Below are 17304 nucleotides of genomic sequence, written 5' to 3' on the forward strand. Positions count from 1 at the left end.
CTAGCCATTAAATTATATGATAAACGGTTCTAGTTGTTAAATATGAGTGTCCTTTTACTTATAGTCCAAACCTTAATTATTTAATTGAATTTTAGAAACAGCTTTTAGGCCAGACAGAAGATAACTTAAACCGCAGCCGCTCATTTTAGCTTATAACTTCCCAATTGGAAGAATATTTCGTGAATTTAAGGCTTTTCATGCCTTATCCAGAGCAAAAAGCACGTTTTGAGAATATTTCCTTCAAGGTAATATTTCATGCGGGAAAATTAAGAATTTATGTGGGAAACTTAGGAACAATAATCGGTGCAAAACTGTGTCACGCAAGCTTTCGTGTCTAAATATTAGCTATGTTGATCGTACTCCTGTAGTTCCAAAAGGTTAGTGCCCAAAGTTTTCTTTCCTGTTCTCGGTACACTAGCGCTAGTACTAAACATGAGTATTAGTCAGGGCTCCAGATTACGTTATACTTTTGAGAAATACTCCTTCAACTAGCAGCATGCCCGCTAAAATTTTGCGAAGGCTATTTGTAGGGCATTTTCAAAAAATCATAATTAATTTTTCTTGAGCCCGATTTTAAATATTTTACCGTTAATCGAAAGATAAAACATGAAATAAAATTCTCTGTAAGTTTTATTGTATTTGAGTAAAAGCGTAATTTTTCAGCTCCTTCAGCGCAACGCCTAAATTTGACTCGAAACAGAACGGTTTTTATGGTTTTGGACCGTACTCGGAAATCGTCGCCAGAAATATTGAAAAATAGCACTTAAAGCCAAATTATTGCTATTTTTGTTTATCATATGGACTAACTGTCTCACACAGAAAATTTGTAGAAATTCTGTTTCCGGCCGAAAATCGAGTGGTCGGTTCTTACACGGACAGCCTCTTAATTCTTGAAAGATGACTTGTGAACATGTAATTGTGGAAATGAAAAAAAACAAAAAGCGACAGAAGTCAAAGACTTTCAGTTTGTAAAGTGGGCATGTAAGTTTGGACTAATTTCCGCACCAAGATCAATCATGATATCTCTCTCTGTTTGGATCTGGGTTTTAGATTAAATTTTGGCCAGCAGAAAATTTGAAAATACGATATCGATTGTCTTGAAAGATATCGGTAGAGCAACAATAATACTCAAAGTAAAGAACGAAACAAAAGCTAATTCTTATATACCCAAAGACATCCAAAATTTCCATAAAGTCTGAAATGATATATTTTAGACCAGATGAGTGTGTCTAGTTGAGTTATAAGTATACAGTGGAACCTCCACTAACGGCCACCTCACCACAACGGCTACCTCTCCACAACGCCCCTTCTCTACAACAGCCACTTTTTTGTCCCTGCGAATCGGACGGTCCACACATTCACTCTTATTTAAATCTCTATGTAACGGCCTCCTCTCGAGAACGGCAACGGCCACTAAAGCACGTCCCAACTGCAAAAATAACCTCTCGATAACGGCCAGTTAAATCAACGAATGATAAACGGTATCAGTACAAATTGTTATTCAACTTTCATACACTGTACGAATTCCGATTTTTTGATTGGCTGATTTGTACCTCGTGACACTGGGTTGTGACGAGACTACCTTGATGTCATTATCGTGGTGTAATAGCCGTGGTGTAAATTCAACACACCACTGTCATTACACCATGGCTTCGGCTGACTCAAATATAGTGGTTTCAATGCAGTGTTTCATTGTGCAGTGTATTCAGTTTGAATAATAAAAATGTTAACGCACTCCATTGCTAGTAAATTATCGGGATTTACCTGTACTCGTTCACTAACAATGAACTCGAAATTTTCAATACCGCAATTGGCAAAGCCTCGTGCGGTATTGAAATTTCTCGTTTATTGTTAGTGAACTCGTGCAGGTTAATCCCGATAATTCTTTCGCTGAGTGCGTTAACCTGTAATTAAAACCCCATTTTTTATTGGGAAATTTAAAGGTCACAAAACTTGATTCATACCGCCCGTCGTTTGTCTGTCTTTCTGTTTGGTTTCTGTTTAATTGATGTATTTTGATTGTGTAATGTATTTACATGCTGCACTAAGCATTTTTTTGAGACAAAAATGTTGAAACCAACGAAAATACCGGAGTCATATTACACCCTTATACCTTCCCGTAGTGGCTATCTCATTAGAACGGCCACTTTCCTCTGTCACCAAGGTGGTCTTTGGTTAGAGGTTCCATTGTAGTCAGTACCTCGGTTATTTTAAGCTAATGCGTTAACAATATATTTGTTATTTTCTCTCCGGTATAGAAAACGTTGGGATCGCGGATGTCTTGGTGGTTTTTATTCGGTAGAACCATTGTAAGGACGGATGCGTGGTACGGCTGTGAAGAAACTACTAAAGATCTGGCCCTTTGCAATTTACAATTACAGTGACGTTTGCCGTTGGAAGTTTTCTGTACTTCGTGAATCGAGCAACCACTGCACGAGCCGCTTATTCGGAGTGTAACTGAGATTGCAGCACCTCAAAATAACTAACCAGTTCCACGATTTCGTAGAATTACACCTTTGACCTAATAATGTGCTTAGGAATTGATCTCCGGATTACCCCTTTTGTTCCACATACTTGCTTTCGGCTATGATTATGATGATATTCAAAAAATTCGTGACGTTTCTCCACGCTATTGACTGAATATATTGTATAATGACCTCCGAGAACAGAATTGAAAATGCGCGGCGTGGCGTTGTGGAGAATGTTTGATAAAATTCGAGGCGTTTATAGACATGATAAAACACTGTCTCGAGTATCTGACACTGGTATCTTCTCAATCAAAACTAAAGTTCGGACCTAAACAGGAAAGCAAAAAAATTAACTACTGCAAATCTTTCTTCGGCTACAGGTCATTAGAAAGGTTATGAATTGAGAATTTACAATTGGCTTTCAAGTTTCACGCATCCACAGTGCAAACGGCTTTTATTTTCCGTGTTTATGTATCGTTTTCCATATAATTAACGTGTATTTCGCCGATATTTTAAAACTATCTTTCCCTCTGTGAGCGCTTGATACGAGGGGCTTAAAATAAAGGATAAGAACATGCACTATTATACGAATTGCCTAATGGACAACTAAATGTCATTTCCAGGATATTAATAATTCATTGATGCAAACAAGAATATTAGATGTTACAATGATAATGATAACTTCTGAAACCTTTAGTCACTACTAGAAAATGTTAGAACTAAAACAACCTTAATCACTAAAATGACAGCAAACACGCTAGCCATAATTGTCCCTAATAACAACTTTATCGGCTTCAGATATCCAATCCAATTCACAACTAAGGAATCAGGTCTTTCAGTGTCTCCTGAGCTCATCGCTACTGACCTAGCTGACAAAATAAACCGTGTTTAAGCAGGGCAAAACCTTTTTTCAAAGAGCACACCGTTACTATCATGGTCAAGCGCTTTCTACAGATTCTGCTTAATTTCCTCGAGCTTCGCCAGATTGGCGAGTTTCCTTATGAAATCAACGGCCGACATGACAACCAAGGCAATCTTTGCTATCAGCGCCGCTCCCTCTGTAGCAAGAGCTGCAATGATCATGGCCGTCACCTTAGCTGCTGTCTCAAGCCAGTCGTACCATTTCATCTCTCTGCACAAGCTCTTGATGATGGTCCACACGATTCCAGCTGCGTAACTTTCCTTCAGAAGGATGAAGATGGCTTTAGCTCTTTTCAATGCATTGCCCCCAGCCGCGTGCCAAGAAGAAATGAACTTTGCAATCGCCCTCTGCAACGCCGAAGAATTCTCAATTGCCTTCGCGGTGTCTTCAATTGTGGCTTTCATCGTACTCTGGCTCACAGATGGCTCTAGGCCTACTGCGCTCATGACGAGAAGTATGGCCTCAACTAGAATACTGGCTTCCTGTAGGATGCTTGCCCAATCGATGTCTGCAACTGTTGTGAGCTCTTTCCCAGGTAGGAATTCCTTGCCTTCCCTTGTCATCTGCACCAAATATTTGCCACCTCTCTTCTGGGTTATTTCCATGCGAAATGTTGGGATGCTGAGTGCCTCTTCTATCAGCTTGATCCGGTCTTCAGGCAAGTACTTGGCAAGCCTTTCGCGGATGTCTTGGTCAGGTCGAGAAGCGAACTCATGGGCGAGTTTTACTTCTTCGGTTGCTGCCGCTCTGGCTGCTTCAGTAACAGCGTCTCTCACTTTGGGATCTGCATTCATCTTTGAAAACTCTTCGGGAGCATTTTTTTGGATTTGCTCCAAGGCTCCTTTTACTGCTTGTGAAACAGTTTCGCTTTCAGCCGCCATGTCGAAGATTACCTGCAAACAAGGAAGCAGAAAAACTTTAGTAACCGCGGGTCAACTGTTCGCATTTCGCTGCCAATAATTTCACTCTTTTCACGTACCGCTTCTTGTAGTTTGTATTTTTTGATTGATACGCTATATGTAATCAAACTAAATTAATTACCCGGCGGAATAAAGCTGGGAAGAGAATTTATGCTTAGGTAAATTCGAGAAGCTATATTTACATGACACTCTTGTCCTAAATTTTTTGCGCACAACTTAGCTAAGCCTAGGCCTGTTTCATTTAACTAGAGAAATTCGGCGAATTTTCCTAGTTTATATTGATCTATACATTTCAATTTTTCGGCTTGTTTTTGCTTTTCCTGAGAGAAAGAGATTTGAAGTCTCTCGCTTCTCTTGGAGTTGAATAGCGGTATAAAAAGTAGACATCAAGCCGATCAAATGTATTCATGTCTTTGCAATTGTTATTTTGCCCTGTTGGAAAGTATCAGTGTGAACAGACAAGCCTAAGTTTCTATTGTAGTAGGAAAGACTACTTACGAAATTCTGTTCAGCTTGGCACTTAACACTTTGGAGCGAAAGAACCTAATGGAGTATGTTTCTGTTCTGCTAAACCTTCATATGATATCGCGAGGACGTCTCGTCACGCCCAAACTTGATTCCCATTATTTATTTTGGTACGAAGGTGTGCAAATCACCTGATTTTCCTAGAACTGAAAAGATAACTTTGCCAAAAGACTTCCGCAGTAAGTTAATACCCATTGTTGATTTGGTACGTGCACAAGTCACCCGATTTTCTTAGAAGTGGAAAGATAAATTTGCACAAAAGAATTGAGTCAATAACCTTGGTTGATTTTGCTATATTTTCAGATCACCGGATTGATATATTTGGAACTGGAAAGATAGAGGCGCCAAATCTCTCAGACACGAAAAGAAGTCTTTTGCCCAATTTTTGATGACGTTGGGGAATATTTAAGAAAGTTTTGGGGGTTGCGAAGAGGCAAAATCGGCGACCTCCCGGGCTTCAACTTCAATTTTAGGATGGCATCTCGTCCATTCGGTTTAGTTTTGTACTTCTTACGTCACACGATTTTCTTGTGACTAAAAATGCATTAAACTTGCCAAAATGGTTCCACAGCTTTTCAAATTACCACGCATTTTTGATTTTGGTAATTGTCAGATCAACTAACTGAATTTCTTGGAACTAAAAAGATAATTCGCCACAGTGTTGCACTGTCAGTTTATATCCATTGTTAACTTTAGTAAATCGCCAGATCACCTGATTTTCTTGGACCTGGAAAGATAACTTCCGCATTCAGTCAATAACTATTGTTTTGATTTTGTTTTTTGTGTCGTCAAATCACCTGATGTTTTTGGAATCCAACTAGAGACAAATATAGAGTAACCAAATCCCCAGTAGGGACGTAGGAACGTAGACGTACGGACTTTGGGCAATGTTGGGGGAATGTTTGGAGCGTTTTTGCGGTTGGGTCGGCAGAGCTCAATTATATGCACTATACGTTTAGTTTAGGGGTGGGGGGGGGGGGGGGGGGTGAGGTTTCAACTTTAAGTTAAGTTGCCATCTCTTCCATTGTTGATATTTGCCACGTCTTTAGATCACAGATTTTCTTGGAAGTAAAAAGATATTAAACTTGCCAAAAGAGTTCCTAAGCCAGTCGTCAAATAACCATTCATTGATGATTTCTGTGCGTCTTTTAATAGATCAATTGATTTCATTGGAACTGGAAAGATAACTTGACAAAGAGTTCCAGACCAGTTTTTTTTTTTTTTTTTTTTTTTAGGACATCATCAAATCACCTGATTTTATTGGAACTGGAAAGGTACTATAGTCGAAAAAAATCCCCTACTCAGCTGGAAGGAACATTGACTGAGATTTGTTTCTCATCTCCTATACACCTACTTATGCATCTTCCATCGCTAGGCAATCCGTGGATACTCCTTGTTGCCATTGTTGATAGGCATGTTTAAATAAATTGCCGAGTCACCTGGTTTTTAGATTTCACAACTGCGAGGAACATTTATCAGATATGCTTCTGGCCTCCTGAACTTGTTATTGTTATTACTGAACACATCACCAGATAATCGGCACGTAAAATACATACGCGTTGAGACTTGCACGTATTTGCCATATCACCTGATTCTCTTGTGGCAAGCAAATAATTCAGTGAGCACTTAGATGACCTGACAAACGGATTAGAATACCTCATAACTTGCTGAGTAACACACACACGAACGTTTGGACACTTCATATCATGCCCTTCTCTTACTATTCTGTAGACGGAGTTCTAAGTCGGTGGATCAGCAAGTTGACTGAGACGTCACCAGATGTGCGCCTTTATGAAACGGCCATACCAGGACATGAACGCTCGTAAGAAAATTTGAATAAAACCCTCACCGCAAACCAATCTGGGCTTTGTTCATGGTTAATATGACGTGTAAAAGATACCACTGTACAGCTGACAGCAAAATACCCTCCCCCCTCAAAAAAAAAAAAACACAAAAATAAAACAATTGTAATCAGTATGTTCAGAGACTTTTGAAGATCATTTCACGACTGTAGGACTCGCTGTTTGCTTTGTATCATGATGCTTCATGTAGCCGGTTACACGACATGTGCTATTCTTTATGCACTTTGAACTTTCCTCGTGTGTTTCCCTTCCACTTACATTTACAGAGTGTATGTTCCACCATTGTAAAATTTCTTTCAATAAAATGCACTACCACTCACAAATGCACTACCAACAAGCTCAAAGGCCTAGTTTTGAAAAAAAAAAAAAAAAAGAAAAAAAAAGCTGCACAAACCGCAGACAAAGAGTTCTACTTGCAGTCCTGTTCCCGGGGCTTTACTCAAAAGCCCTGTTCACTAGTTTGCTGTACTTGTACCAAGATAGAAAAACATTGAAATTAACTGCAGTCAGCAAAAAAAACAAAAAAAAAACACAAAATCTTAATATGTAATTTTACCACCACAAACTAAATTTTGTTTGATATTTTATTGTATGTATAACTAAATTCAGATACATGTATGCTGTTATACCAAACCAAAATTTGACATCCAAGAAAGTCATTTATACTGCATGGTTACATGCTTGGAAAACATTGATAAGTTATAAATTTGGTGCAGCCAGTTTGAAGAGGAAATTCTGAACTAACATTCTTCCTCGGGGTGGCGAGATCATCTCTTCCCAACTGCAGGAAGAGCGATATTGTGAAATACATTTTGTTATGCGTAAAAGCAATTGTGAATCCATTTTCTCAGTAAACTGACTTACATTAAGCTGGTTTAAATATCTGCATGACTGGACAACTGTGTTAATGGAAGTCTCGCTAATATTTGAGCAGCCTATCAAATCCAAATAAACCAAATTAGGACAATTCATGGCAATAGCAAGCATTGAGGTGCTGGTGATCTGGGCACAGGACTGTGACCCTCTGAATGAAGCGTCAAGATACTGCAACTCGCGGCAGTTCTGTGCAAGACTGCTAACACCTGCGTCAGTGATTCTATGGCAGCCAGCAATGCTAAGATAGGTTAACCTCGGACAGCTCTTGCTTATTACTTTCAAAGTTCTATCTGTGATTTTGGTGCAGTAAGACAGATCAACATGGCAAAGACCAAGGAGTGTGTTTTTATCTGACTTAAAATCCAAGTCATTTACATAAGAGCAAACTTGCATGTCTAGGTATTCAAGCTTGATGCAGTTTTGCACAATGTCATTGATACTGTCTCTTGTTATACGCAGGCATTCTGACATCTCTAAGCTCTTCAGATCGTTGCAAAATGTTGCTACTAGTTTAACAGACACATCCGAAATTCCCAGGCAACCACAGATGTTTAAATGTGTCAATTTAACACAGTTTGTTGCAATAGCAGAAATCCCTAAATCTGTGACTCCCTGGCAAGATTTAACATTTAACTGGCATAAATCAAAACACTTTTCAGCAATTCTTTGCACTGCGACGTCAGTTATGTTCCCTGCAGGTCTTGGCAACTCACAGCCACATACATTCAAGCACTGAAGCATGTTGCAGTGTCCTGCAATGGCTTCTATTGACACATCGGTAATACAAGGGCAGCCTTTTGCAATAAGCTGCACTAGGTTTGGACAAACCTGGGCAACAACCGAAATACCTGCATCATCTATACCAGGACAATAAGAGACGTCTAAAACTTGTAGCTTAGGAGAAGTGTAAGACAAATGACATAACACATCATTGTTCAGTTCCATACAGCCAGGCAGTCCTAAGCTGAGTAAATTAAATGTGCAGGGTCTAGACAAGTCTATTTCTTCTCCACTGATTCCTGCATTGATTAAATGCACCCTTTTCAAGCTTTTGCTCGTCTGTATGGAGTCCAAAAAATTGTTGGTTAAGTAGAAGGATGTATCATTGACTTCTTCGTCACATTCACGAGATACACAAACAACGATCAGTTCTTGAAGTGCTTTGCAAGTTCTGATTAAATCCTTTAAAGCGTTGGAAGATACATTCGCTTTGTATGCCGTGATGCTCAAGTACTTGAGCAGGCTGCAATTCCTTGAGATGACTTCCAACCCACAATCGCTCAACAAGTTACAGCCTGATAATTCAAGGACTTCCAAATTGGGGCACTTTTTGGTAACAACCTCCACACATTCATCATTCACCCGAGCACAGTTCGAGAGATTGACATCCTTCACGTTACTACACCAGGACAACATGCGCCTCATCACGTCAAGAGACAACTCGTCACAGTTCGGAAAATGTATCTTCCTCCACAAGCTGCAATCTTCTGACAGACGGCACCATCTCTTGCAAACAAGACGTAGTCTAAACAAGTTAAAAATACGCTGCCTGGCTACAAAAGAAAATATCTTAAGGACAATAGTCTCTGGCAAGTCTTGGACATGAATGTCAGTTTCCATCACGTTAAAATAGTCGTTTTAAACGGTTGGTGTACTTGGCATATTAATGTCCGCCATTTTGTTTCGCAAAAACAAGAAAGGCCTGGAACTGAAATTAGGTCCCAGTTCTCCACTAAATATTACGAACGTGTGGTTTGTAGAACATGGGTGAAAGCTTACTTCGTAGCCAAGACAAATAGTAAATATTGCGAGTTACTATTGGCTCAGCCATGAGACCAGAAACGCCAAACAATAGTTTTACCTTTGATAGAACCAGTTTTAATTTGCTGAACTTCAGTCGCGAAGAAAATTAAAAAAAAAAAAAAATTCGTCTCCCTGAGCTTTCCTAAAACAGCCAGGTGATTGAGAGGGCCTATTAAATAAAAATATGGTAAACTGAACCAAGATGAAAAGTGGAATTCTCATTGGCTATCTAAGCTAAGCGGTCCGAATTTCGCAAAACAGACCGCTAAGGTGGACCTCTCACGAATTGGTATCGGCCAATTGCTTTTTCAAAACACTGCACTAAAATGAAAATAGTCCAGTTGTTACGCGTAGAAACCTTTTTCCCGTTCAAATTTGTTGCAAAATATGGATTTAACTTGCACGAAAGTGACCTAAAAAAACGTCGATAATGCTTAATTTTTAACAAAACAACAGCAACAACAACAATAACAACCGTGAACATCGCCAAAAACAAAATCGGCTTACAGTTACAACTAGTGTCAGACAAGCCGAAAGATCGGAGACTTTCTGAAACCCAGGGAACAGGAAACGAAAAATCGTCAGCGAACAATGCGTTGTGTACCATTTTAAATGTGGTCTCGGTGTGATATGGACTATATGTTGGATACACGAACTGAACCTTACATCGATCAACGTATCGCTGAACACAGACTGACCCTGAATTTGTCAATTAGAAAGTACATGTTTAACACGCACAGGATCTCAAAAATGGTTTTAATTAACAAATTTTCAGTATTGAAAAAATGCCGCAACTAATTCGATTGTCTTATCTGCGAAATGTTAGTTAGTCAAGACCTCAAACCAACTCTAAACGTGCAAACTGACTCTATCCGCGCGAAACTATATATATACGTGAGATAACAAGCAAATGCCTAGTATTCTAGTTCCACTAATTTATATTCACACCGTGATGAAACTGTCATTTTTACCTTGATAAAAACGTCCGACAACGTACCATAATTTTATTATCTCTGTTGAAGCTTTTCAGTAAACTACTAATCAAACAATTATCTACTGAACAATTTCTGCGGGTCATGCAAACAGTCTGAAATATATCAGTTTCCAAAAGTGACACGAGATCGATTCACGCAGCCATAATTCCAGTGAGTTTCTCCGGCATACAAATTAATCTGAAGAATCTACTACTACTAGAATCTAAAGTTTTGACTTGAAAAAGTGAATAGCGTGTTTTGTACAGACCGCATGTCGAATTCTCATGCAAATGTTTCGTTTCCAGTTATATTCGCCCTTCTTTCAAAATCACGGAAAAGAACTTTCACAAATTATTTAAGTTGGCTACCGTCGCGAGGAGATTTTTATTTCCTCGCGCAGGGACACGTGGAGTAGCGCGTGCGCGTTTTTATCGCGCGTTGATCAACGTTTTGTGATTCCCGTAGCCAGCTGTCAATTCGAAAGCATCTAAGGTGTTTGCTAAAAAAATAATGTTCTCTTTTGTGCAAACAAGTATAATACAAGATTTAGACAATAGAATTTTGTAATGTCTTCATCACACATGCTTTGTGTTTTCTCAAATTTATTCATCGTTTAGTCAGGATTTAAGAGAATTTAATCCAAACAAAAGTAGAAACTATCAAAAACCTTTAAACGCAGCGGCTGGCGGAAAAATATTTCGTTTAAAGGAGTATATGAAGATAAACGAGTTTTTAATGTTGTATACTCCACAGTGACATATCACGAATTTTACAAGCGATTAACAAAACAAACAACTGTGAACTATTATAATTATGTGGTCACCTATAGATGTGGAAGGTATAATTAACTCTAACAGAATTAGAACGCTATGGCGGTTGTTTTAATTACATCTTTAGTGACGTAGATTTCTTAAGTAAACCAATTTGCATCACAACGAATTAGTTGCCGGTTTTTTGACAATTCGCTTGACAGCGTTTTTCGACAAACTGTTCACTTGGCTTAAGATGCTTGTTGCATTTCTGCGAAGTTAAATCGGCGAACATGTAGGTTCGTACAGGTTTGGGATGGGTTGTAGCGGGTCCGCCCCTATTCAAGAATTCAACGCTGAAGAAAATGAAGCGGGAAACCTCTCAAAAGAAAACAGCGTGAAAGAAATCGCAGATCAACCGCGGCAGGAAAAAGCCGATGGGATCGAAACGACAGCAAATTCACTGCAGGACACGAATCCAACAGAAGGAAATCAACTAGGGCCAGACAAGGAAATAAACAACCTCAAGCGATCGAGACCGAAACGGGACAGGGAACAAATTATCGATAACGCCTGGAGTATATCGAAAGTTAAGAAAAATGTGAAAAACCTTGAAAGTTCGCAATCAAGACCTAAGCCAGAAGGACTAGTTGATTTGGAGAGCGAATATGGAAAAGACGGTGTTGACTTGGCTTCAAGTCACGTCTACGGAGACCATCAAGATAAAGAGAAATTGATAAACCACTCGTTGGGCGCCCGTATGTCCCCCGATGGAACTTATTCTGTTGATAACAGTGAACGAATGAGCAAGCGACGGAGTTTTCACAAGGTAAACACCATGCTGATAAACTAACAGCGATTCTTGTAACACTGTCGGTAGGTAAATAACAGGCTTATTTAACCCGTATGTAGATGCATATAATATATGGTTTTCCAGAGATCGCCTTGGGGCAGGCAAAATAATTTAAATTACATTTAAAATTCACATAAGGTTTTGTTTAAAATTTTATTATTTTTGTTTTGTTTTGCAGGAAGATACGGACGAGGTGTTCGACCCATCTGCTTTAATAGACATTGAGAAATTCAGAGCTGTAAATGCCCCTACAAAACAGGTGGGTTATTATAGAAATGTATTTACCTTAGTTGCTTTCTCTTAAGAAATTCACTGAACTGAACTTTTTCGGATTTTGTGAGCTCAAATGGGCGTAACTTGAATCTATATAACCTATATTTGTTTATCCCATTTTAACAATAATATTTTTTCTTGTATGAAAATTTGCGAGGCATATGGCGCTAGTAGCCTCGACATAACTAAATGATTAGCAGAAACTGTAACTTCTTGAATGTTATACATGTATTTGTTCAACAGTTGAACAGCGGTTTACTGAGAAACTTCAATAGAAATGATAAAACTACAGTTGTCCGACGTTTCGATGTTGCTAGCATCATTATCAAGGTAAAAATGACAGTTTTATCGCGGTGTGAATATAAATTAGTGGAACTAGTATAATAGCCGAGATATTGTTACCTTGGTAATGATTTAAGCAACATCGAAACGTCGGACAACAACAGTTGAACAGTTGATGGTATGCGTACAACTAAAATAACAGCGAAAAAACCCTGTTCTTCTGCATAGTTGGATTTGCTGTGGCATGGATAGCTTTAAAGAATGTTAAATCAATCTGCAACAATTCTTTAATTTCTTTCAGATATCAACTTCAAACAGCGATTCAGGTAAGAGTTTTCTCTATCGTTTGTACGTGCCGGCTATGAAATACCACCTGGCATGATCTTAAGCGAAATTTGCAACAACAAAAAAAAAAAAAAAAAAAAATTGGCTGCGATGGGCATCACTGATACATCGGGAAACGTTAAATTTGCAAATTCATGTTATCCTTCGTATACACAATGAATAAATTTAATCTCCGTTCATCAGCATTTGAAGCTATTACTATTTTGAAAAGTTTGCCTAAACGATTTCAGATATAAACAAACATGCAATATTATATCGCCACATCAGTTTAGGCTAAGATCATACATTAATTTAAAAAAACACTGTGATACTGAAAAAAAAAAAAAAAACAGATCGAGATTTTAATAAAAGAAAAAGAAACAATTTTTCGTGTGTTACTTAAAATTCAATTATGAAGTAGGAACCATAGTCGATAGGAACTTAATGGAAATATAAATTAAAATATGTTTTTGAGTATACATTTCAACTGTGACGCATGCAACTTGATAAAGCTTTACTTTTCAATAGTTACTCTCAGTAGTATGCAGTAAAAGTTTTTTCATTTTTTTCCCCTTTTTTAGGTTAAAAATAACACGCCAGCTTGAATCGATAGTAAATGAACACAATGATTAAATATTGCTGCACAAAACAATCAAACAACCAAGAATAAACAACAACAAAATCTAATCAGGCACACTTTAAAAGAGGAAAGCAATGAAGTAACAGGCGGTACCTACACAGAACATGATTCGGATAAACTTTTCATCGGGTTGATATAAATTCGTTTGTCATTGTGTATCGATAATATTAGTGGCGGTGTGTCTTAGTGCAAAAGAAAATCTCCCTGCGAAAACGACATTTGGGAAAATGAAAGCTCTATCTGTGAAACAATGATGACAGTAAAGACATATATTCTAGGAGACAAATATTCTAGCAGAATTCAATCATGGTCCGCGTCACGGATGCCTTGCCTATGGGATAATCTGAAGCTGGCATGCAGCCACACTCTATTTGACGCTTGGCCGTGGGAGATCTGGGCTTGAGATTAGCTAACATGTATATATGTGTACGTAGAAGTGAGGTGTCGTGCGCAGAGACTTAGAAATAACCACTTGTGATATATAGTAAAAATTATAGAGGTAAAGAATGACATTTACAGGCACATGGTAAAAATTGCCTCCACTGTGAATTGTCATAGTGAGAGCAAGAAATATCCACCTCAAACGTTTGAGCCGGCTCTATGCTGCAAATGAAATGTACCCTAGAAAATACGCGAAATTTTTGTGTCATGAAATTTCTTACTTTTTTTGTTGTCTCAAGAAGAGAAAGCGGCTCTGGTTTAGAAAAAGGGAAACGATATACCGATGAGATTTTATTTTGGGTTTTCGGAATTCGATATTTATTTCGGTAAAAACTTAAAGAGATAGAGGAGTTTTGGGGTTAAACACTAATGGAATATGGGATATTTTGATCAGATAAAACGGGATATCACGCAGTATGAAAATAGTCAACTTTTGCAACTGAAAAAGACACAGGAAATCTAGGCCAAAACCTAACATCGGATGTGGGTTCTCACCCCTGATGGGGTCCTCACAAATCACCGTTCCGAATTCGCGAAGATCGAGAGTGGCGATATTAAAGATCTTTATTCCACAACCACGAAATTAAGTTGCCGTCGGCGAAAATTTCGTTTGATAATTTTAATGGTAAACTACTTTGCAAATGGTCTCATAGTAAGTTACAGTACATGCAAGGATTACGTACGCGCGTGTGATGTTGTTTCGATAAATTATGACATAAGGTGGTTTCATTTTCAGGAAAACCAAACGTCGGAACAGACAAAAACGACAATGAGCAAGAGGTCACAGCGGATACTATCGAGTAAGAAAAGAAAAACTGTGTAACTGAGTGTAGTGTTTTTCCACGTATGTAAACTTAGTTTAGGATTGAGTGAAAAATTATATTGCAGCTCCATATAATTTCAAAGCCGTAGCCAGCCGAGGTACCTGCCTCAGTCACTTGTTTGTTTTTCTCGCATTCGATTGGCTGAAACACGTCACGTGATGCAAGCATATCTGCAACAGTATAGGCACCTTAGAGTTTTTATACCGGATGTGTCCATATTATACATACAGAACGCTTCGAGCTCTTGTAAATCATCTGAATCTCAAAATAATTGAAACATTGAGTCAAGTGGATGTCTGAAATCTACATGTGTAACATTGGAGGGAATTGCTTACACGGCTCCCAAGAGTTCGAACTGAAATTAAAGGAACGTAAGCAAATAATCAATTGAGGGCCCGATATGTCGCATCTCTGACAAAGAATTTGGTTGATCAGCTTTTATTACTTCGATATCAATTTTCCCGATGTTTCTAAAACATGCGTAGCTTTCCGCTCAGTTTGTGTCATCTACGACGGATATCTTCACATCATTCCTTAGGCCCCGGCCGTCCACTCTAGGCCGAAGAAAGTTGAAAACGCAGCTTTATTTCCACGGCTTGGCCTACCGTCCACACTAATCCGTCACGAAAACGGAGCTTTTCGAAAACGCTCTTCAAACCGGAGGAATTTGAAAACGCCGGCTTTGCGTTTTAATGTGAACGGAAAACGTGCTGAAAACGGAGCTTTTCAAAAACGATTACGTCACCCTAACAATGTGATTTAGCTTGATTTCACTGCCCGAGTTTTCTCAAACACATATCGATATGATCCAAAATGACCGGTGATTGTTGCGTTTTCAGATTTCTCCAGCGTAGTGTGGATGGAAAACATTAAATGCCGTTTCAGAATGAAAACATTGTTTTCAAATATCTCCTGCCTAGTGTAAACGGGGCCTATTGAGTAAGAAACTCATTTCTGCTTTAGTCTTTTCAGTCTGAGTTTCTCCAATGCTCTTTTTTTTTAATTACTTACCTTTCACACAGACATAAAGAGGCCGAGATCGTCGTGATAAAGCCACCAAACTACAGCGAAATGTATGATGATGATGAAAAGCAATTAATTGCAAGCATCGAGAACGATTTCAAAAACATTTCACCTATCGCGCTTCCGGGATCTGTGATGTGACGTAACGCTATGTGCCAGACATACGGAGCCAGGTAATAACATACTTTTCAGAGAGGGCCTTGGAGCATCAGTTCTTCGATCACTCTCAGCCCGAAGTTTCTTCAGCTCCTCCAACCCTTGTTGCGAAGCCGAAGAAATTGTGGGCTCAAGATTGTGTCATGTTGTCTTTCATCTCTTCATGTAAATCGAAGACCTTTGGAAGGATCTGGCGTCGGGGGTGGGGCGCTTGGGGTGGGGCCTAAGTGGAGGGAATCTCATGTTGATTGGGCGTCCCGTTATAGGGTGAAAATCGCGAACTTTGGTCTCACTTGATCTCGAGTCCGTGTTCAGGATAGAACGTTAAAATGTATTTTTTTGTTTTGTTTTGTTTTCACCTATTAAGGTGTCTTTAGGAGTTGAAGGCGAGTTTCAGGTCTTAATTGAGCGTCAGTCACACCCAGTTGGGTCTCCTTTTACATGCTAGATTTATTGATGTAAAGTAAGTGTAAAGTAACGCTTTTACACTTTTTCTCACCTTTCTTCAACCCATGGGTTTCTTCTAATCATTTCAAGCGGGAATTGTCTGCTTTCGTTACCACTTCTAAGTAAATCCTTTAACTCGTATAAGTGTGCATTGGACGTATTAGCCCAATGAACATCTTTATATTTTTCAGCAGTGAAATCTACTGAGAGAAGCAGAGACAGAACCACTCGATGGGACTCGAAGATGCCACCATTGTCACAGACTAAATTTTAAGTTTGTTAATGAACAATCTTAATTTCAAGTTCTCGTATCAAGTCGTCAAGACAATACAATTCCATTTAACAGGTTGAAAACGAGTTATTCTTCACTAAATGCTCATTCTACAGTCGCAAAATATACAGCATTTGGAAGAATGTTTGATTAAACACATAAAGGGATGGAACATCAAGTGGAAAATTTAGGTGGGGGAGGGAATTACCACTTATACATGTAAGTGAAAACATAGAGGGACCATCCAGAAAGTTTTGAATACATCCAGCTCCCAGCCGAGTTGGGACGTGTGTAGTGATTCTGTATTACATTCAACTGAAAATGTACTATACTGGAATTTTATCTTTCTTAACATTGTTGCAACTATCATTGAACATTTGAGCCTCTGAGAATGTGTAAGCAGAACTTGTTAAGTGTGCAATGGTGAGCATATTGAGAGGAAGTAAAAAAGTAAAAAGATAATTTTAAAGATGTTAAGGCGAGATTTTCAATAAACAGAAACTGAAAATGCCAGGCTTCTGTCTTGATCACTAATGACCATATTAAAAATGCATATTGTTATATATTTACGATGTAGGTAGAGAGTTTCATGAAAGAATGAAGGCTTTCAAAATCAACAAACATTAAGTTGCATGCGGGACTGAAAACAGGTCATATAATGGACCTTAGCC

At 38.7% G+C, this 17304-nt stretch overlaps 4 protein-coding genes and 1 pseudogene across 6 annotated transcripts in view; 3 read left to right on the top strand and 2 right to left on the bottom strand.

The window, feature by feature from the left end:
• Positions 1-81, top strand: part of LOC149105507 (uncharacterized) — a 4503-nt pseudogene extending 4422 nt beyond the window's left edge. The window contains exon 3 of the transcript XR_016201612.1: positions 1-81. This exon is cut by the window's left edge and continues 3272 nt beyond it. The product of XR_016201612.1 is annotated as an uncharacterized LOC149105507 (transcript).
• LOC149105506 (uncharacterized) overlaps positions 1-2456 on the top strand; it is a 26505-nt gene extending 24049 nt beyond the window's left edge. The window contains exon 23 of the mRNA XM_089272367.1: positions 2259-2456. Coding sequence (XP_089128493.1) covers positions 2259-2302 — 44 coding nt within the window. The 3' untranslated portion in view covers positions 2303-2456. The remainder of the gene's footprint in view (positions 1-2258) is intronic.
• Positions 2457-2887: 431 nt separating this feature from the next.
• LOC110055441 (uncharacterized) lies at positions 2888-4929 on the bottom strand. The gene is made up of 2 exons (XM_020761833.2): positions 4809-4929; positions 2888-4283 (listed from the first exon to the last, which is right to left on the bottom strand). Exon 2 carries the CDS (start codon positions 4269-4271, stop codon positions 3417-3419), a length of 855 nt encoding a protein of 284 aa, XP_020617492.1. The 5' UTR covers positions 4272-4283; positions 4809-4929; the 3' UTR covers positions 2888-3416.
• A 2338-nt stretch (positions 4930-7267) lies between these two features.
• LOC110055385 (uncharacterized) lies at positions 7268-9495 on the bottom strand. Its single transcript, XM_020761772.2, has one exon. It carries the CDS (start codon positions 9191-9193, stop codon positions 7397-7399), a length of 1797 nt encoding a protein of 598 aa, XP_020617431.1. The 5' UTR covers positions 9194-9495; the 3' UTR covers positions 7268-7396.
• Positions 9496-11262: 1767 nt separating this feature from the next.
• LOC110055409 (uncharacterized) lies at positions 11263-17146 on the top strand. 2 transcript variants are annotated; one of them, XM_020761797.2, is made up of 6 exons: positions 11263-11928; positions 12131-12211; positions 12809-12833; positions 14649-14712; positions 15759-15932; positions 16554-17146. In XM_020761797.2, exons 1-5 carry the CDS (start codon positions 11416-11418, stop codon positions 15898-15900), a joined length of 825 nt encoding a protein of 274 aa, XP_020617456.1. In that variant the 5' UTR covers positions 11263-11415; the 3' UTR covers positions 15901-15932; positions 16554-17146. The 2 variants fall into 2 exon arrangements, with proteins under 2 accessions (XP_020617456.1, XP_089127755.1); XM_089271629.1 differs by having other exon boundaries at positions 16557-17146.
• The last annotated feature ends 158 nt before the right edge of the window (positions 17147-17304 follow it).

This window comes from Orbicella faveolata, unplaced genomic scaffold (assembly GCF_042242905.1).
Source record: "Orbicella faveolata isolate gen_17 unplaced genomic scaffold, um_ofav_v1 contig_34, whole genome shotgun sequence".
Lineage (NCBI taxonomy): Eukaryota > Metazoa > Cnidaria > Anthozoa > Scleractinia > Merulinidae > Orbicella > Orbicella faveolata.